Source organism: Apteryx mantelli, chromosome 8, assembly GCF_036417845.1.
Source record: "Apteryx mantelli isolate bAptMan1 chromosome 8, bAptMan1.hap1, whole genome shotgun sequence".
NCBI lineage: Eukaryota > Metazoa > Chordata > Aves > Apterygiformes > Apterygidae > Apteryx > Apteryx mantelli.
Window position 1 is genome coordinate 34,416,427 of NC_089985.1, and position 22,390 is coordinate 34,438,816.

General features: G+C 42.9%; 2 protein-coding genes across 2 annotated transcripts in view; both read right to left on the bottom strand.

Moving 5' to 3' along the window:
* LOC106491608 (BEN domain-containing protein 5) overlaps nucleotides 1-22,390 on the bottom strand; it is a 608,958-nt gene that overhangs the window by 16,497 nt on the left and 570,071 nt on the right. Inside the window, exon 7 of the mRNA XM_067301224.1 lies at nucleotides 888-1,021. Coding sequence (XP_067157325.1) covers nucleotides 888-1,021 — 134 coding nt within the window. The remainder of the gene's footprint in view (nucleotides 1-887; nucleotides 1,022-22,390) is intronic.
* LOC136992563 (BEN domain-containing protein 5-like) lies at nucleotides 7,127-19,142 on the bottom strand. The gene is made up of 2 exons (XM_067301223.1): nucleotides 18,727-19,142; nucleotides 7,127-7,571 (listed from the first exon to the last, which is right to left on the bottom strand). The coding sequence occupies exons 1-2, from the start codon at nucleotides 18,941-18,943 to the stop codon at nucleotides 7,516-7,518; spliced, it is 273 nt and encodes a 90-aa protein (XP_067157324.1). The 5' UTR covers nucleotides 18,944-19,142; the 3' UTR covers nucleotides 7,127-7,515.

Below are 22,390 nucleotides of genomic sequence, written 5' to 3' on the forward strand. Positions count from 1 at the left end.
AAAATGTAACAGTATGGGTAAAAGTCTCTAGGTTTTATTAGCCAAATATGGAAAAAGCATTTGAACTTCCAAGCAACTGCAAGAAAGCAAATGTAGCTCATAGGTTAGAGAAAAGAAGCTGACACTATCAATTCCCATACCACAATATCCATGAGTAATGTGGCAGAAAATGAGATTATTTGATGTTATGCCTGCTCCACGCATGCTCTAAAAAATGCTGGCCCACCATAAAGAGATGTACTGGTATCATTCCTGCAGCTGCGAAACACATGAAGCCACAGAGCAGTATTTTATTCTGAAGGTTGGCAGACTTTTAAAGAAATCATCTGGTATCAAAAAATAAATACATTTACATAGTGGGTTTTTGGCATCTGGACCTAAAAAGGCAACTAGCAGTTATAATGGAGGGATGCAGTCTTGTCAGTTTGTCTTCTCGCCCACTGGTTTATTTGGGAAATCTCATAGCACCCCTTTCAATTCCAAACAAGCAGAGCGCAACAGGTCACAAGTGCCACTGAGAACAGCTGCTCAACATTCATATAACTGGTGACTTTTAAAGCATTCTGGGCCAAAGTGAAACAGCATTGTTCCCAAAATCTCAAACGGCAATTAAAGTGTGCAGACGGTATAAACAGAAAAATGTTCGATCGCACATGAATCAGGTTTTTGAAAAGCTCATCTGTAAACTCTCACCCTTACCCCATCCCTCCCTCCCCACAGTTTGACCCAATTACACCAAACAATGTTTTTAGGGGATCAAAAGCAGGCCTGAAATTCTTGAGCTATGACATCTGTATATGTCCCAAACACTTCCAAAAAAAAAAAAAAGGGGAAAAAAAAAAGAAAGAAAAGGAAGAAAAAAAAAAAAAAAGGAAAGACTTCAGTACCTTACTGTGTCTAAGCTCCACATCTTCTTCCCCATAATCTGTAACCTCCCCAGCTTCTTCTACGTGATTGAGAGAGAGTTTGGGGATTTTAATTTTCTTCTGCATCACACTGTTCTCAAGGTCAGTTTTGTCTTCTAAAACGTATATTAAAAATAAAATTTTGTTACATTAATCAGTGTTCTTACTTCCGAATGCTACATGATTTAGGCAAGACCAGTTAAAAAAAACTCCCATGCTTCAATCCACTCATAATACTATGGATCAAATTAATCCATGGTGTAACTCAACTGATACCCACTGACAATTCTAGAGTTTCAACAGGGGATCAATCTGGTCATAAACAAGAGTAAATATTCTAAAATGCCAAGGTAAATTTATGCGAGAATGATCAAATGTGTCAATGAACAGCTACTACTATCACTAAAATAAGAGTTAGAGATGCCGTAAATCAGACAACTTCCTAAAAAACATCTGTATTACTTTAAATTATGTTTACCAACAATATTTTCATATTCACAATCTGTTGCTGGAGTTCAAATTCTGCTTAGGCTTAAAGTGGAAGTGAATTTCTTAATTCATGCTATGCTCTAACCATCATCTGTCACCAGTACAGATCTATTTGCACACATGGCAGATTCTGGTGTTCTGCAAAGAGCAGGGCTGGAAAAGGGGATGGTGCAGGACACATTGAAGAGGCATTAGAGAAAAGCTGCATGCAGACTGGATCTGTACCAGAATTACTATGCTATCCCTGTTTCATTAGTTAATGGTCCCAATCCTTGGCCTTCAGACATACAAAACCAATAAATGGTCGTATTGATCTCTGAATCACAGGGCGGGGGGGAGAGAGATTCAAGTAAAATATTTTTCCAGGCTGAAATATGTCAAAAATACGTCAAAATTAAGAATTTCAAATGCATTATTCTGGAATAATGTTTGAAAGATTCTAAATATTCCTGAAAGGATACAGAGGAGGGAGAATCAAGAGTTTAGCCTCCCCAAATGTGCACTTGATCTTGAAAACTCTAGCAGAGCAGACAACATCTTAATAGATTCACAAGCTTAGCTACCCGTTCAAGACACTCAGAAGGAGAGACACATTTATATTCTGAAGTGCTGTATTTGTACATTGAAAGCTTATGAATAAGAAAACATTTTGAGTCTTCTTATCCACCTGCAAACTGTAATCCAGGAAATGTCCCATGAATATTTTTGAAAGTGCCAATGAGGATGCCATTTGTGACTGCTCAGTTGCACTGACTTTTACTTTCTCAAATTAGCATCTCTCCACAGGACCTCAAAATGGTTAGTGTTGACAGTGTAGAAAAAGGAAACAAAGGTAAATCACTGTTTAATGAGGAGCAAGGCATTCATTAGAAATGAATTACACAGATGAATGCAATTCATTTTGTTACAGATAGAAATGGATCTCTTGTAGGCAAATGATGATATTACAGCCCAAGGCTATGTAAAGACAATAGGCACAAAACATGCAGAATAAGACATCAGACAACCTGAAATGAAATGCAGATGGTAGCAATAAATACTAAGACAGATGCAAAAGGAAACAGATAAACAACAAAGAACAACTAGGTTTATTTTAGATCATTCTCCATTCCCCAGAGCACCACGGATGCTTATCCTGGTTAAACAAAAAGGCAATCCAACTGTTTAAATTTGAAAAACTACCTTTTCATTTATCTGAAAAATGTAGCTGAGTCAGAAACGTGAGATAGCCCATTTCTACTGTCAGAGAGTAGAGAGGAAAATTAGAGAGCCCTGAATTAGATGGATAGCAAAAAAGACTAAGAAAAACTATGGAGGAGAGACTGATGGAATAAATAAATGCATACTGAATACAAAACAATTAAAACATTTTTCTGTGACTACGTATTTGGGGGCATCTGATAGGTTGATGGCTCCTTTGCTAAAATGTGTTCTCATATTTTCTTAGAGGAAGAAAAGCATATGCACACCACAGGGCCAGCTTCTATAGACTGCTTTGTCAAACCGTCTTCCACAAAACCTGCCAAAGAAGCACTTCTACAGTTAAAGAATGCAGATAGGTTTCCAGGGTCCAAAATAACCCTTGGCCTCTTAACAAGATGGATACCATCCATCCGCTTCACATAGTCATCAAAATTGTCTGCTGGCAACTACCTTATGGTCAAAACTAGCCAGAACCCCATGCAAACTGGAAACTGATACTAGTCAGCCTTCCCCATCGCCAGAGAAAAGTCTTGAAATACGCCCAGAAAGGGCTCAGAGAGAGTAAAAGTACGTGCAGATTACGGCAGAAGTCAGCAGATACATTCTGACCAGAAAAAAAAAAAAAATTAATTTGGAAGAACAGAAATATTCTCCTCTTTGTTTGGGCTTTTTAATTTTTAAGTCAATTTATAAAGGTTACGAATAGGTTCGATACCCTGAACAACAACAAAAAGAAAATATTTAGTTTGGGGTCTAATAAAACAACGCAAATGTATCCGAATTCTTCATTGTCTCCTCTCCCCTCCCAATTTTTCAGTTCGCCCACGAAGTCTACGTTTGCAAAACTTTACTGGGGGACTGAAGGTAGAAGTTTATACATTTCCTAACCAATGCTTAATCTGTAAATTATTAGTGTCTAACTGTCAACATGGTTCTATCATATTTTGCAAATCTTTTCATTTGCTTTTTATATCTTACTGCTTCTCCTGTAAATGAACCTGTAAGCTGAAGAAAGTAACTCATTTTTCCACATAAAATTTGAAGAAACAATGTTAAAAATGAGTTTATATAAGTTGAAGCTCAGGAAATTTTAATTTATTCAATCAACCAACAATTTTACGTTTGTCTGCCTTCCAGCAACAGTACATAAAATATTTTCTTACATATGTTCTGTTCTTTCTAGGCCTATTTATACTTAATACAATTGATGCAGTGTGTTGGATATGAAAAGGCTTTTTTTCTTTTTTTAAGTGCATTTCTAAACTCTGTTGTCTTCCACATTAACTGCAAACACAGCCAGAAAAATCTCATTCTGAATTTGAGGATAATGCTGGAATACTGGCTCTTGTTCAATAAATATTAATGGAATTAGGGGTGTGGGGGAAGGCACGGCAGAGAAGGGAAGACCAGGGGAGGAGAAATATGAACATGCATTTAAAGCAGTCCCTATTAGGACTTTGTTTCTGTTGCGCTAGGCTACAAGGGACATGTGCAAAACAGGAATCTGGCAAAAAGCAAAACATGCACAGTTGTCAGCCAGATGAAAACTAGGAGAGGAACCAAATAGCTGGACAAGCAGAAGTTCAGTGCCCTGAAGCTACCCAACGTACTAGGAGTTGTAACGGCAGTGCTAAAAATGCTGTAGCTCAGAGCCTTGTTTTGTAATGACGTGAATCATTTGCCTACACTTTGTCCCCAGTCATTTCAACCCTGCTACAAGTTAAAAATTATACCTCCCCTTAGGTGGTCATGATCAAATTGTCTTGAAATTGTGTCTATTCTTTTCTCTATATAAGGAATCAGTGATTCAGTGATAAGGCTGCTGAGAACTGGTACGTAACACACCTGATTAGGTACCTCTAAAACTAAACAGGGCAAAAACGCAGTACAAGCATCAACCACAGCAGGTACTGGAGTGTGGGGCTCAAGAGACAGCGCAGAGGACGGGTATCATTCACCCCCATGTGGCCATCTACCAAAGCTGTTCAGGTAATAAGAAAAAAAGAGCTGCAGAGTGCTCAGTGCAGCTCAGAGTGGCTGGGAAGACGTTTGGATTCAGCAGCGCTGAAGAAGGATGGCGCTGGAGAATCTGTATCAACCAGCAAAGGATAAACTGTTCCTGGAACGTTTTCTTCGGTCAGGGCTTCATTTTAGTGTCAGAATGGGTGGATCTGGGGCAAAAGGTAACAGCTCTAAGTCTACGGAGGCGGGAAACCGAGGCAGACAAAGAGAATTTGACGGGGCAGGGAGTCAGCTGGTTACATTCAGTAAAAATACGTTAGTGCTCTAAAACTGAAAACCATATCCTGGCACGTAGAGTAAATATATGGAAACCTCAGTGTCTCCTTAAAACATTCCTTACTTTATAATTTTGAAGTAAGAACTGAATAAACTAATCCTTTCAAAAAATAGTTCAAAAGCTGTTTTTTCCACCTTTGGAGTAAAAGCTGGAAAACTAGAGAGAGCAAGCTCTGCACTCCAAGTGAAAGAGAGATGCCAGATCTGGGATCTGTCCAAATTAGGGGCTTGGCAATACTATAAATCTTACAATAATAAAACGAGAGAACCTTGAGCAAAATTTGTCCTTCCCCTAAGCCCTCAAAAAAATTCCATCCCTTGTGAAAATGATATACTGACAGTTTGAAAAATTTAACATCAACCCTTCCTATTTTTAGGTATATAACCAACACATATTGGCAACATCAGTACAAAATTACCCCCACGCTGCTGTACTAAGCTGCCTCACTAATAATTTAGACAGGTGGCTTCTACAGAGCAAAGAACATTTACCTCTGTACTACTTAGAACCTACACTTAAGATGAATGATGCTGAAAAACAAAAACAAAAAACCCACAACCAGAGGTATGCTTGGCCCTTGAAGACAGAAATACTCGAAAGAAGCACAACAGGGCATGGATTCCTAACTGCCACTTAAACACAAATAAACAATAATCCATATTGCTGTGACTGAGAAAGCAAACAGCATGATAAAACAAAAAGGCCAGCTAGTTTATTTAAAAAATGGAAAAAAATAATAAATTGCTTTTTTAGTTAATTTATTGCAGACATCAAAGAGGAAAGACTTTGACAAGAAGAACAGAAGAGATTTAATAAAAAGGTAATGATCCTGCAGACTCAGAAGGTGGTCAGGATACTGAAAGAGAAAAATACGTCTTGCAAAAAGCTTCTTCAAACTAGTAGCACACAGAGATTAAGATCCCAACCAAAGCACAAGAAAAACAGAATGGCAATAACAGACAACACTGGATAATGGATGACAGTATAAATGTAAAAGTTATTTGAAGAGGACAGGTGCCAAACTTGATGCAGCTGAAAAGGGGGATGCCAAAGAGGGATTCAACAGGGTGTTGGCACAGTCAATTTACCATTAGAAAAATATAATTTACTATATTGTTTTGCACTGTTTTGCAGACTTGAGGAGAATGTTGTTGGAAGGACAGAGGAAAGGAGATTACAGAAATAAAGACAGGATGCAAGGAAGACACATACATAAAGTAGGTTAGCTGCGCAGAAAGGTAAGCCTGGGAGTAAGGAGCAAAGCAGATGGGGAAGTATAATAGATATTCAGAGTTTGGGTGGGGAAAGACAGAAAAGATGACAGTAGATTTTTTTTCTCCCTTCTAAAAATGAGAGAAAAGGACAGAAATGGTAGGAAAGTATTTTGGGTCATCCTAAGTTAAAGTTGAAAGAAAGATTTCTGTACAAGGGTGTCAGACAGGGAAGCTGAAAAACAAATTTGAGTTAAGTGAGAAAAGTTAGGAAAAGAAAGGCAAAATTGAGAGTTGCCATCCTCTGAGTGGGCGACCCCAAGAAATTTAAGAACCAGATAGACCTGTCACACTTCCCCAGAAAGAGGAGAAAAGGATGACACCCAACTAGTGACTAGATTAGAGAATGTCTTCAAGAACAAAAAGAAGAGTGTTCTGAAAGTCAAGGAAGAACAGCACATAAAGCAACAACAGCGTGATAAACGGGGCCAACAAGCAGCCAAAAACAAGTAAAGTTGAAGACATATGCTCTTGAGGAACAGGTCAAAAGCATGTTACATCTTGTGAGGTAAATTTCAATTAAGTGGAAAGGATAGAAGCCAGATTGAAAATAATTCTTAATGAAATTGAGAAAAGGCACGACAAAAATCATCTTAAGTTACTGCTTGACAGGTTTGGAGATGATGTGCTGGAAGTCTGACTCAAGGCTGCTTATGGAGGATGGAGAGCATGGCACACGTTTTGTACAGAGGTGCTAAGTGACAAAGAGAGAGACTAATAAGCAGAACTCCTACCAGATGATGGATAACAAACAATTTCTACGTCTAAGTTCTGTCTGAAATCCTACATCAAGACCAGCTATCCTTAATTAATATTTAATACAGTAATAAAAATCCACTCACAGGGCATGGACCTGCTTCTGCTCTCGTCTCACTAAATCCACCATACCAAAATTCTGATGTTGGCTACTGAAGGAACAAGTTTTCAGGTCCAAATGCACACCTTTTCCTCTAGTAGAAGAACAAAGATACTCAGCTTATACTGCTAAGACTGTCAATTTATCAATGTGTACCTTCATTGAAGTCAATTTTCTGGAAAACACGACAACATTCAAGTATTACGTAACTCTCTCCTTTTAGATGTCCTTATTTAGCAGCACAGTTCAGACCTATAATCCAAGTACTAGCCCAGGTGTAATTCATACTTGTGCTGCAATAAAAACTGAAATACATCTTCTTTCTTGCTTTCCTTCAGTAACACAAAATGAATTTCTTGTTTAAAAGTTAATACAAAGTCTCTTCAACAATAATTAACCAAAGCAACACGGCCCAAAACTAAAATTCTGCTAGAAATAATTATTACAAAGGTATGAATCATCTTTTATTCTTTATCAGTAAAACTCTCCTATTTAATTGTATAGCAGTATTAGAATTGTGTGCTTGTCTGCAGCAGAAATTGATGAAGCTGTAAGATCAAGGAAAGAAAAGACATCAGGGTGAGAAACAGGAAATCATGCTCTTTACTAGACTAAGGATAGCTTTAATCCTGGATCCAATATTTACTAAAATACTGACCTTGAATAACTCAACCTCTCTGTCTCAGTGTCCCCAACTACCTCACAGAAGTGCAGATTAGTTAATATTTGTACAATACTCCGAACATGTTGAACACAAAGGATTATAACCATTACGGAGCAACTCTCTTAATCCTTTCTGAAATGAAATACAATATTACTGTCACCGAAATCGGGAATAAAACTCCTTAACACCAATGTAGCATTAAGAAGCAGGCATTCTCTTTATTACAGCACCACATGCATGGGGGATCTCTCTGCCCAACGTGCATCCCATATGTTGCAGTAGTCAAAGTTTATATTGCTCTGTTACATACATATGCATTAAATTTCCCGGAATGATTATACATATTCATTCTATTTCCTGGAACTAATTATCATATCTATACAGTTATTACGCATGCGGTCTGAGTCTCTGAGGGGCTTCCACGGGGGTCTCTGGTGGTCTCTAGTGGTCGCTGAAGAGGTGCCTCTTAGTGTCTTTCCATGAACCTGAGTCTCTCTTCCATATATGGTCTCGGCTTGGCTCATCTCTTTGTTTGCAAAAGCTGTCTAGTTCCTTATCTTGGTTTCAACTGGTTTCTGCTGGTTTATCTGCACTCCTCTAGGATGTACCAATCACAGTTGCGAGAACTGTGTCCTTGGGTGCATTCTTGTCTGCAGCCCCTTATAACATTACCATTAATTTAAAAAACATCCAAAACCTTGAAAACAAGTAGGATGTTAAAGTCTTATATTTTAAATCTCTCTTGTGTATCTACCTATGAAACTCAATGATGGGAATTATTTTTCAAACGTTTAAACATGCTAAGTATTTCATAAAAGCTGTTTACTATAAAAGCTATTTCTTTCTTTAAAAGTACATTTAAAGAGATTGTTTTCTCAGTGACAGATAGGTACAATTTGACAGTCTGGCTGCTCTGACTGGTCAGTCTCAACCATACTAAAAAAATTATGTGAGGATCAAACCCTGGTTAGGATTCCTGATCACAAAATGCCACAAAGCAATGGAGATCCTGCATAACGGTTATTCAGGCAAGGCAGATCACAGAGCACCATCCCACAGAGAACCCTCCAGGAAACCTCCAAACAGTCTCTGCCAAATAAATGAATTTGCTAGGGAAACAGCAGGCAGATTAATGTATTTTTGGAGTTTACATACAAAACTTACAATGTGGTTCATCCTGTATTAGCTTTAAGTTTTCTTTAAAAAATTTTTTTGACTGACTGGCAGTTAGACAAGCCACTGGAAAAAATGTTTTACAGTCATATTAAGAAAACAAAACCAATAACTTATATTTGTTCCTCTTTTCACTCCCCTGCAAATATCAGGGTATTTTAATTAGTAAATGCTATAACTATATTACCTTTGAAATCAGTGTTAATAAAATCCTGAAATGTATTTTTTTGTTTTTGTATCATAGTTAAGCTTAACAAAAGTTAAGTTTGTAAATATTGTATATATGGTGTAACATATATATAAAGAGCAGGAGAAATAATAGTGACAGTGCAGGTGACCTGTATGTCTTATATGTAAGAATAAATAAGTAAGTGACTTCTGACCATTAGTATGAACCAAAAGACAAAGGAACAACAAGGTCACTTAAAATGGATTTAAGACTAAAAAAAAAAAAAAAATCATTCCAGAATAAATGCACTGACGCAGTAAGAGAGAACACTAAATGTAAGAATAGAATCTTCTCACACAGATAAATCCCAGCTTTTAAATTTTTTTGGCACTTTATCCCACTGATGAAATATAGCAATCAGCACTATCCATAAGGGTTACTCCAAGCCACTTCTTACCAGCTACACTTGTAAAAGTTCCAAAAACTTTTGCTGCTGCCATTTAAGCTTTGTGCTGAAGTGCCAAATTAAGGCTGAAATGCTGAACAAACAAAAACGATGAAGAAAAACAGTGCCTTTGTATATGCCCTTCGTATCTCAAATATTTCTGTTGTTACATTAGAGTTTATAAGAAAGGAAAAAAAAACTCTTCATCTTTAAATAGTTTTTAATAAACCTCAAACAGCTCAAACACTGAATGAGGTGTGAAATGTAGCTTTAAATATTTTTTCTGAATACTACTACACTTACTTTCAGGATCATATTTGAGAGTATGATGAAGTTACTCTGTGACATACACGCAAAATGATTTGGTGAACCTGTGCATACAGCCAGAAGATCTTTCACCTGGTGAAAAAGTAACAGTAGCATGCTAGTTAAGAATCTGACAGAGTATGCCACGCACCTCAAATACCAGAGCAGAAAAAGCAGCTATGAAAAAAAAATCAGATCATATTTGGAAGAAGGTTACTTCAGTAGCACCCAACCTGCAAGGCAGGCTGCTTAGTTTCTCTCAATGCCTGGAGTTTACCTGGAGTACTACATCCAATTCCAGGCTCTCCAGTATAAGACACATGGAACTACTGGAGCGAGTCCAGTGAAGGGCTACTAAGATGATTAAGGGACAAGAGCATCTCTCATACGAGGAAGGGCGGAGGGGGCTGGGACTGCTTAGCCTGGAGAAGAGAAGACCGAGGGGGGGTTCTTATCAATGAGTTTAAATACCTGAAGGGAGGGTGAAAGAGGACAGGGCCAGACTCCTTGCAGTAGTGCCTAGTGATAGGACGAGACGCAACAGGCACAAAGCGAAACACAGGAAGTTTTGTCTGAACATAAGGAAAAAACTTTTTTACTGTGAGGGTGACCGAGCATTGGAACAGGTTGCCCAGAGGTTGCGGGGTCTCTATCCTTGGAGATACTCAAAAGCCGTCTGGACAGGGTCCTGAGCAGCCTGCTCCAAGTGACCCTGCTTGTGCAGGGGGTTGGATTAGACAAGCTCTAAAGGTCCCTTCCAACCCCAACCATTCTGTGATTCTGTGACTGAAGAGTGCCATTTATGTGGCAAAGCCTGATGTGCATGTACAGCAGACACATACAGCAGACAGCACAGTTCGTAGAATTGGGCTTACTGCTCAAGGGCAGCCAACACACACCATAGGTACTCCATATCTGTCCCAGGAAAAAAGAAAAAAAAAAAAAAAGTCTGTGAGGAGCTACTGCTGCTATTGGAAGGATTCACACAGTCTCCTCCTGGCAGTTCTTTATCCAGGGCAACACTTAGGAAAACACAAGAAGTGGCTGTAGGCTTTTTGATATTGTACTGGTGCCATTTCTCCCAAGGGCCCTGCCACACGTGACAAGTTGCACATCTGAGACATGATAGGAGATAGACCTAAAGCCTTCTAGGAATAGAAAGTCAGGACACTGCTCCTACCACAACAGTTCAGTCTCTCTACAGACTCACACAGCTTACTGTGTACTCAGCTGCTCCAGGAAAGAACAGTGCTACCTATGGGCTATATATGAATTATCCAAGTGGAACATAGGTACACAATGGCCACAGCTTGAATGACCTGGTCTACATACCCCGGCTCCCCATGTTGTGTGAATAGTGCTAGGTGGAAAAAAAAAAGCACAAAGCAGCACAAGAACACAGCAACACAAATAAAAGCTCCAGGTTAATTTTGCACACACAGACCACTTCCTGACCTAAACTTTGTATGTTCTCAGCATAATTCAAGATCTTATCCTGTAAATTTTCACCTACTCCAGCACCTGACAAAATAACTTCCCTCCATTAGCTATATCCTCATCCCTATCAAAGATGGCTGCTTCAGTTTCTTAGTGCATATCTGTCACCGGGGGGTGGGGGTGGGGTATTAACTCTGGGTTTACTGCAAACGAATTTATTGAAGATGGTGATACAGTGTAGTCACAGCAAGCGAATCTTACTGTGCATTTGGTATTGCCCAAGTCTCGGTTTCTTGTCAGAGGTTCCCTTAACTCCTGGAGAGTAACCTTGAGAGGTGTCCCAACTCAAGGGGACATTCTCCACCATGCAGCGCACTGTCGTGCAGGAGAGCTCAACGGGCTCTAGGCTGCAGCGCTATTTATGGGCACGAAGTTTGACTCATGGTCATACGATATTTGGTGTGGAGATATACCTTTTTTGCTGACCTCATGACCTGCTGGGGAAAATATACATGTTCTGCTGATCTCATGCCTGTTTCTGGCCTCACCAGTTGCAACCAGTATCGCCTAGTTCCTCCTGGTCAGCACTGGGCGCTGTCAGTTATTTGTGGTCAGCTGGGGCCCGAGATAAGGCGGGAGGGGCTAGTTGTGGTCCGCCACACTTCCACCCCATGACCACAGTCAAACTTCCAATGCTTTCACAGAGTGGTGGTGCGGTCACCTCTTGTCTCTGTGTCATAAATATATACAGTGGTTATTTCCTCTTTTATAAGTTTACTCTCCGGTGGAGCATCTCATGGAGGACTGTGTGGGCAATAGTGGATGAGCATTTATAGTCCTGCGGTAGTCGGCTGAAGGCATACCGGACTCCTCCTCATGTAAATGCAAATCTCGGTTTATCCTCTTCCCTTAGGGGAATCATAAAGAACATATCCTTAACATCTAGTATGGCCATTCACGTGTGACTGGCCACTTGCAGTGTGGCAATGAGGACAGCAATATTTGACACCGCTGAAGTTAATGGTCCCGTATCTGAGTTCAATTTTTGACAGTCGATAGTCATCCTCCAGCTGCCGTCTGGCTTCTTAACTGGCCACACTGGGGAGTTATAGGGGGAAGGGGTTTTGAAGATGATCCCTCTCTGTAATAGATTCTGTATTACGTTGCAGACTCCTCTCCCGGCTGCAGCAGATAGAGGGTATTGGGACATGTGAGTGATTTTACAGTCTGGCAGAGGAGGGGCAATCCTCAGCAGCCTGATTTGGGCAGTCTGGCTGTCCTCCTCCCAGAGGCGACCCCTGCCCTCTTTGCTGCCACCATTAAGAGGGTGGACATCTAAGCCTCTGTGTCAGTAAGGAATTTGGTTGGGATTTGATGAGTCCCTAACAGAAGGTAGATGTGGGGTCCTTCCACAGGGTCCCACTGGAAGGCCTCTATCCTCCGGAGGGGGAGGCCCAAAACTTGTCCAGGACCCACTAGTTTTTTGCTTCTACAGCCTTTAGCTCCTCCCGGAGATGGGAGAAGGCGTTATTCGTGCATGGAGGTGCAGTGGGAGTAGTGCCCTCCTGTTTCCTTTCACCTTTATCTAATCTTTTTTCCTGCCCTGCAGGGGACACATGCCGAAAGGCATCTATTAGATTAGCAATTGTCCCTCTCGTCTGCCCGTGTAAAGCAGCTCTAGGTATACCTAACTGCAGTGCTGTGTGCCATAGCTGATTTCTTCTTTCCCTTTCTGCCTGTGGGAAGGACTTCCCTTCCCTCTCGACTGAGGTTCTGACCACTTTCCTTATCTGGCAAGTGCCGGGGCCAGGATGGTGGCATGGGCTCATCCCATCGTATTTCCCATCCACAGGTGACCACTCAGTGTAAGAGGTCAGCCCACGTGGGTGTGGGGAGGGGTTGTTGCTGCTGCTGAGGATCCTGGATTGCCCTATTATGCTGTCCGACGTGCTCTATCTCCTCCTGCTGTTGAATTAAGTACGCCTTCAAGATACGTGGCAATCCTCTTATCAATGGCTTTAGGTATGCCGGGTCCACTGGGTACGACATAGGTGAGTGGCCTAGCCGTCCCCGTTTGCTTGTAGACAGGCAGTCTCATTTACTGCCTCAGTCAATACCATTAAGGTGTGGACAGGGATCACTAACGGCTCCCCCTGCTCACAGGGATCGATTCCTCCTGCCCAAAAGGCAGCCCAGGAAGTCAGAGAATGAAGGTGACCCCCCCCCCCCCCCGGTGGAGCGGGGTTGTCAGGAGAGCCTTCCGTGAGGAAAAATCCTGGTCCCCAGAATCCTTCTACCTCTGTCCTGTCCAACATTATCCTATCTCCTCCCAGTTTGTTTATTCTTATTACGCATTCTGTCTCTGTTTCTCCAGGTTTCCAACAGAATTTCTCCTGGAGACTCGCTATGTGCAAGGGTTCAAATGGGGTGGTACAAGTAGCCTCCTGCCAGTTGCTTCCTTGGGGTCCCATAGTGATTTCATGTTTTACTATGGGGGCTATCCTTTTTATCAACAGATCATCTTCTGTATCTCCTTCTCCATTCCCAACTGGGGGGGGGGGGGGGAAGAAGGGGGGGGAATGTTGATCATTATCTGGATCAAACTAGATGTCCCCATCCCAAGTTTCTGGGTCAGTGAGCACTCGGCATATTTTGACAGGGTCAAAAGTTTTAGACTGCCTCACCAGCATCACCTCAAACTTCTTTTCCACTGCCCTCCTTTTATCTTGTTCAACCTTCAATTGTTCTTTGGTGCGATCGTTTCCTATCTGCAGTAGCAGACCTCACTGTTCTGGAGCCTGCGGTTCATTTTGGAGGGTAGCTAGTTCTTTATCTCGCTGTTCCCTGTAAGCATAAGCTGCCTCCAAATAAGCCCCCAGCATTTTTAGAATTATGCCTTTATTTCAGCCGTTCTTACTCTTATCCCTAGCTAAGTTTAGCTGCCTTTCCAAGTCCCCCCAACCATACCAATGATCATGAACCCGTCTGGGTGAGAACTTGGGGGATTCCTCCACTCCATGCCTCCGTAAGTAGGATGTTATGAGGTCACTAGCCAACATCCTGCCGACTCTGCCAAATTGTTGCCAGGGGGTGGGGAGGGGGTATTAATTCTGGGTTTATTGCAAACGAATTTATTGAAGATGGTGATACAGTGTAGTCACAGCAAGCGAATCTTACTGTGCATTTGGTATTGCCCAAGTCTCGGTTTCTTACCTCTCCAACGGTTTCTTGTCAGAGGTTCCCTTAACTCCTGGAGAATAACCTTGAGAGGTGTCCCAACTCAAGGGGACATTCTCCGCCATGCAGCGCACTGCCGTGCGGGAGAGCTCAACGGGCTCTAGGCTGCAGCGCTATTTATGGGCACGCAGTTTGACTCATGACCATATGATATTTGGTGTGGAGATGTACCTTTTTTTGCTGACCTCATGCCCTATTGGGGAAATGCATCTTTTTGCTGACCTCATGACCTGCTGGGAAAAATATACATGTTCTGCTGATCTCATGCCTGTTTCTGGCCTCGCCAGTTGCAACCAGTATCGCCTAGTTCCTCCTGGTCAGCACTGGGCGCTGTCAGTTATTTGTGGTCAGCTGGGCCCAAAATGGGGGGAGGGGGGGCAGGGGAGGGGAGAGGTAGTTGCGCTCTGCCACAGCATCCACCCTCAGCCTTCCTCAAAACTCAGCACTGAGACCTCCTAGAATCATTTAATTTAAAATAATCCCGTGAACTGAGATTTTACATCCTTCCAAAATATACAGCAAACTACTTCATCATGAGCTGTACAGGCTTTTAAAGATTTTAGAAACCATCTAACCTACTTTAACAAGAAGTGGAGCATACCATCCTCTAAAGGGGCAAGGAGGAACATGGGTGCACACAGGTATTAATTCCGTAGCTGCCGCAGCGGGCATGTTGCAGTCAGAATCTGATGGAGATGTGTTTGTTATGATCGTGTGGGTGCGAAATGTTGAGGGCAGTAGCTAAAGAGAACAACTATTTACTGTAGTCAGGAAAGAATGCCTCCAATTAGAAGACTATTAACTTTGTAACAACTGTAGCCCGAAGTATTGAACTTTAAAAGTTTCTGAATCTCAGTGTGTTCTACCAAATATTCATCAATTTGCAAAGCAAGTAAGACCTCCAACAGGGTCCTCTAAGGATCATGAATGCTATCTCCTATAAGGAACACATATTTACAGAAAAATTCTGCCACTGAACATGATGGACAAATGTGAAAAAGTTGCAAGTGGCACGCATATTTCAACAAGACGGATGAGAGAAACAGATTTTCAGCATTTTGATTGAAGGACACAAAGAAGAAAAAAGGAAGGGCATAGATGATCAGAAAGACAGGCTCAAACTCCTCCTGAGAAGCCGTCTACTATTTTTGTATTATCCATGAGGTAGATCATTAACATGGCACCTCAAAAAACTTCTACACAGTGCAGCCTTAGTCTGCTGAGCTACATTTTCCATTCAAGAGGTAAATAAAATGATTCCTTTATTACTATATAATATCACCTGCTTATTAACCAAATGCTGAACTGTTATGGCTCAAAGTATTCATTTTAACATGCCTTCTATGGGTCAATTGTCTGTAACTGTCTTAGTCGGGGTTAATCTTTCTGGTTTTAGCCTTACTCTTTGACTAAACTTTTTGAAAAAGTCTAAGGTTCCTAAACTAACAGTTACATGCCACCGGTATCAACATTTCTCAACCATGCACACACAGGCAAAAGAAAAGCTGTACAGCTGCTCTATCACTGTGCTATACTACTACTATATATTACTTATTACTGAAGTATTACAAAGAAGATGGTATTCATCTCCTCAACATACAAAGTCTATCACAATTAGCTGATTTTCTGAGCATGGCAAAACACTTTCTTTCCTTTTCTTTAATCTGTGACACATTTATAGCAATGTTGCTCTGTAGCAACACTAATGGTTCTGACAGGTGTACAGGTTTCCAAATATCCAACCTTGCCACAGAAGATGAAAGAATTGCTTCCAGGCTATTTTAAATGAGGACAATTGTTTCATGAACTGTTTACACAACCAATGGTCCAATAGAAGTGTGTATTATGGGCAAACATGTAAAAATTATTCTTTTAAACAACACAGAAAAGAAAAACATGTTTCAAACAAAAAATCATTATGCCACTTAATGGTAACATGGACCTGGTATCTCTATTTTTCCTCTAGTCCTTCATTTTTCAGGTAGCTAGAAAGGAAAAAGCAAGCATATCTGTTTCTCAGACTATCCTTAATTCCCATTACACAGATGTTCGACCATAAAAACATATATAAATAGGTACACCTTTGCTTACTTGAACAGCCTTGTTAAATCAGCGTATTCAGATATATTGAGATGTGACAGAATTAATAAAGATAGCTATATGTTTTGTTGTGTTCATGGCTCTGCAGGAGAATTTCCTGTAGAAATTAAAAACTCTGGGGAACAATTAATGCAAATCACTAATACAGGTAACAAGTCTTGCTCTCTGGAGAAAACAGCATATATTGGTTTGTTCCAGCAAAAGAGAGAGAGAAACAATGGAAAACTGTGTAAAAGACACTTATCTTACATACAGACTCCTTCTGAAGCAAGAAAACAGACAAAATTAGGTATACTTTATGCTAGGTCCACTGCATGGAAAACTAAGGCAACTCGGTAGGCCCAACATGTGAGCAAAACCGCTACTATCAAGAATTCCACTGAAACAGTGGTTATATTGAAGTGAACATGATGAATGGAAAGGGCACTGCTGCTGCAGACCCCCCTGAGGAACAGCAAGGGGGATTCCAAGCAGAATCTGCCTTTGGGCAGAGGCAGAGCAAACCCTGAACACTGGTACCACCATCTTCCACATATGTAACAGGTAACTTGCAATAAATACTTCACACACCAGTACTCCTCTGCTATAGATGGGACACACAAAACACATGCTGGCGTAAAACAACATAAACTCAGGGGAAGGATCCATTCCTCTGTTAGGCTATCACATTAGTTCTTATGATTTTCTTGAGTTGTGAAGAGTCCGAAATTGGAAAAGCCTTACATGGAAACAACATACACGCTTGCCTGTTTCTTATTCTTTCCAGGCATCTGCTTATGGCCACTGATGGAGATAGGATACTGCTACAGGTCACTGTCCAAGTCATGGACAAAATGGACCACTATGCTGATCTGGTTAGTTAGTTACCAATTCTTACTTAAAAAAAAAAACAAACAAACAAATGAACAACCCCCGCCCCTAGTTTTACTTAACTTTAATACTAACGTGCTCTCTTTAGAGATGAGAACTAGGCCTTGCCTTCTCAAAAGTCAAAACATTAAGAGAGCAAATATTATTTTGCCCATCCTATATCTGGGGAAACAGACATAATAATATTTCTCCCCAAGTGGAAAGGCCGGGATCAAAACCTAAAGTCCTCTTTGCTACTCAGACTGACATTTCAAATGGTCGTTGCCATCTTTCAACAGCCTAGTCTAGCCAGTAATTTGCTACAAACAACATCAAACTTCCTTTCTAGGTCAACCCTGACTATAGCACTATTTGCTTGCTTGCTTTCTTTCAAGACTTTCATTTACTTTCTTTCTTTTAAGACTTTCCAAAAAGTCTTCAAGGCAGCACGCTGCCAGCAAGTCATGATTTGGGGACACATATAACACAAACACTATCTCACAAAGACTGAATTCTTTTAAATGGCCAAAATAGGTGTTTATTTCTTAACACGCAGCTGAACCGGCCCCTTTGGCTAGAGAAACATACACAAGTTAAACATGAAACAAACCCGATGCAGCAACACCAGGCTTAACAAGCACAGTGCATAAAGGTCCGATTCCACCATCGCCTTCCAAATTTGTGAAGTCACTTAAACTAACAAAGCAGATATAAGCCAGCACCGCTCTAATTTGGCAAGGCACTGCCCTGGTGCAAAGGTATAAATGACTCCACAGGCTATAAATATATTCTGTATGAAAAACCTTAACTTTTTTTTTGGGGGGGGGGGGGAGTTTCCAATTTCACCCTTGTCCTGGCACTGAGGCTTAGCGCTACAGATTGATGATTATTTGAGCAACTCTCCCCAAGGAGGGACGCGAGGCGAGGGTTTGGGGCTGCAGCGCTGCCCGGCCGGGGGGGGGGGGGCAGGTGTCGCCCCCTCCCCCCCCGCCGGGGCGCGCGCCGCCCCCTCCCTCACGCGTGTGTGCGGGGAGGGGGGGGAGGGGAGCCGCGTCCTCCCACCTCAGCAACGGCCCGCGCCCCCCGCCCCCCCCCCCCCAGCCGCCATGTGCCGCCCGGGCTCTGAGCATGTGTAGGCGCGACGCCGCCGCCCCCTCCCCCTCTCTCACACCTTCCCCCCGGCGGGGAACAGGGAGGCGTTTGGGGGGGGGTGTTTAACCGGCCCGGCCTCCCCCCCAGCCCCCCGCGCGCCCCCGCCGCCAACGGCCGCCCGCCGGCGCGGCGCAGCGCAGCGCCGCCGCCTCCCCGCCCCCGCGCGCTCACCTGCCAGCGCCAGGATCTGGGCCTTGTGCAGCAGCAGGCGGTCGCCCCACTCGCCGGGGCTCTCGTCCTCCTCCTCCGCCTCCTCCGGGTTGCGGTACACCGTGTAGACCTTCTGGTTGTCGAAGTCGAGCTGGGACTTGGGGCTGAAGTCCTGCACGCAGGAGACGGGCAGCGCATAGCAGACGTTGTCCTCCAGGAACCGCACAAAGGCGTACATGGTGCGCGGGGGCGGGAGGGGGCAGGCGCGCCGGGTCCCGCACTCCCTCGCACTGTTATTGTTCCTGAAAATCCGCCTCTGCGCTCGGCTGAGCTTGCCTGGGCGCGCGGCGAGCCGGCAGGAGCCGGCTCCCGGCAGACCCGAGCAATCCAGCGCGGAGCGACGCGAGCCGGGCCGGAGCGCGGCGAGGGGCGGGCTGGGGCCGAGCCAAAGCGGCGGCCGCGGCCCCGCCGCGCTCGCCTCGCCCCGGCCGCCGGCGGCCGCGGCCCCACCGCCGCCGCCGCCGCGGGCCTCGGCCTCGCCCGCGCCTCGGGCCGGAAGGCTCCCTGCCCGCAGCATCCCCCCGCGCGCCCCGGGCCGGGGCCCCGCGGGGACGGCGCCGCCGTCCCTCGGCCGGGAAGATGGCGGCCTGGGGCGCGGGGCGGGCGCGCGGGGCGGCGGCGGCGTTAGCGGGGCCTCGGAGAGGAGCGCGCCCCAGGAGGCAGCCCTCCCGCGGCCCCGGTGCGGCCTGGAGGGGTGCGGAGAAACCAGCAGAAACCAGGAGAGGGAACGAGGCAGCTTTTGCAAACAAAGAGAGGAGCCAAGCCGAGACCGAACATGGAAGAGGAGCTCGAAGTTCGTGGAGAGGCACTAGGAGGCACCTCTTCAGCAACCACTAGGGACCCCCAGAGACCCCCGTGGAAGCCCCTCGGAGACCCAGACCGCATGCGTAACGACTATGCAAATATGATAATTAGTTCCAGGAAATAGAATGAATATGTATAATCATTCCAGGAAATCTAATGCATATGCATGTAACAGAGCAATATAAGCTTTGACTGCTGCAACATATGGGATGCACGTTGGGAAGGGGCGCGCCAGGCAGGCTGCCGGGCCGCGCCGAGTGCGGAGAGAGGGACGGGAGCACGTTTATAGGCATGGAGTCTGACTCACGGTCACACGACATTTGGTGTGGAGATGCACCTTTTCTGCTGACCTCATGCCCTGTGGGGGAAAATGGGCCCTTTTTGCTGATCTCGTGCCCGTTTCTGGCCTCACCAGTTGCAACCCGTATCTCCTAGTTCCTCCTGGTCAGCGCTGGGCGCTGTCAGTTACTTGTGGTTAATTGGGCCCGAGATAAGGGGTGGGGGAGGGTAGTTGCGCTCTGCCACATGGACCAAAAGCGGAAAACAACTGAAGTATCAGAAACCTATCGTTACGCCCAGCTTAGAAGTCCGTCTCTTAAAAAATGAAAACATAAGGAATACATACAGTTGTACTGTAGCTGTGCAAGCTGATAACTGATATTTCAGTAACAAGCTGTAAACTTCCCATACAATAATGGGAGCTTTATTATCTTAGCAATTACAGAGTTTTGCAAATACTTCAGTTTAAGATTTGGTATTTAAATGCCTATACTTTATGTTAACAATAAAGTATTGCCAGACTGGTATGTAATTACAGGCAAATATAATTCTGCTACAAGGTATGGATGACAAATGTATTCTAGCAGCTAGGCTGCAAGGGAAATGAAATTCCAGCAAAGATTGTGTTGCTGATCAAACAACAACAGCTGCTGTAGCAATCATATCTCCCCTACCTCATGTTACAATAGAGGTAGAAGGAGCTGCAGAAAGACAACAGGACAGACCAATAGCTGGAGTTACTCCATGGACTCTGTCAGAATTACACAAAGGACAATTCTGCCCCACTAAGTTCGGTAGCTAGTGAATGATTCAGTACACTGAATCTTACTGAGATTGTATTTCCTTGGCAGCTAAAATCTATTAGCAACACCTAGGACTGCTGTCAAGGGAAAGGAACACAGAAAATGAAGAAACTGGAAATAACAGGTGAATTGAAGAGAAACTAAGGTCATAACAATTAGGGTAGACTTGGAAGAGGAGAGATCTCTTCAAGTACCAAGGACACCTGGGTAATTTGCCCCAATGAAAAAAAACTAAAAATATTCATGTAGAGGCAACTAAGCATCATTTGTTTTTGTTTTAGAAAAGGAACACACTAAACTGTTATTTGCAACATTTTACATTTCAGGGTTCAGTTACAGCAAAGACTGCTCCAAAGAGATCTTTTTATCAGCAGCAAAAATGGATCTCAAAACCTTTAGAAAGGCTATTTCACAATTCCCCATTGACAGGCATTTCTGGGAACAGATTAACAGTTGGGATGACAGACTGCATGTTTACACTTGGTCCCTAGCACACACATTGAACCAGAAGGCATTACAATGCTAAGGAAGAAGTATCAATCCCATACATTTCTGTCCTGCCTACAAGGAACAGTGTTAATTTCTGGCTTTAAAATCCACACATAATCCACATTTGTTAGGGTGAAGCTGAGGAAAAGATCCATTTAAGCACAGAATACAAATGCACATGTATCAGCACTCTCTTCATATGGACCTTCAGCATTTCTGCTCCTGGTTAGCCAGTTGTTTTAACAAAGGCTAGCCAGGGAACACAATGTTAGCTCCAGGCTTAAAGTTGTAGAGTTCTTTTAAAGGTGTAGGTTTCAAACTCTTTGATAAGGGAATTACTGAATCCTCAGCAGATTTAAATCCTCTAGCAAGTCCAGCAACAAACACAACCCTGCTGAAAAGCAGCCTGTCATACTTTCAAAATACAAATAAAGCCACAGCTTAAAAAGTAAAAGCGTCACTCCAGGAGTCAGGAAACCACAAACGTGGTCACAGCCCATCCTGGACTTCTGAGTGGTTGTTTCCTGTAACACTACCTGTATTTTTCTGCTGTTATTTTTCTTGAAAAAGAAAGTGTTGAAGCAAAAGATGACGCCTGTTGTCTTGATGTGCACTTTGTGTTTTCACCTGAAGATTCAAAATGAAAAACTGATAGTACCAATAATGGTTACCCAGGTGCGAACTTACTTTCACAGCAAAACATTAAAATTAGGCTCGTCAGTCATGTTTCAATATTTAGTATGAAACCATCAAGGGACACCATATTGATTTTTAATCTACTGATGGAGAAATTCCTATTTCCTTTCACCATCCAAGTGAAGAGGCTTTGCTACTACCTGACGACTCAACAATAGCCACACACTGGATTACTATTAGGAATCCCTACACTTTAAATATGCTTCTTAGAAAACTTTATTGCTTTCTTGTGAATTTATCCTCCAAGCAATACATTTCTTAAACAATTGTTTCAAAGCTCAAATACACCCTCAAAGAAAGATACATCCACAGTTTTCTAGATAGCAATAAGAAGTGACCAAAGGCACATTAGGTAACTCACTGTATTTTAACAGTAGCATTTAAAGTCATAAAGTTTCAAGAATAACTCAAATAACAATGCACAAGAACTGAGCACTGTTCAAAGGTTTATGTATGTACGTGATACAATGCACTCATAATCTAGTTAATTTTTACCAAGAATATAATCAATAGATTGTCTCTGGTCAGAAAATACCTCCAATTGATCCATTCCA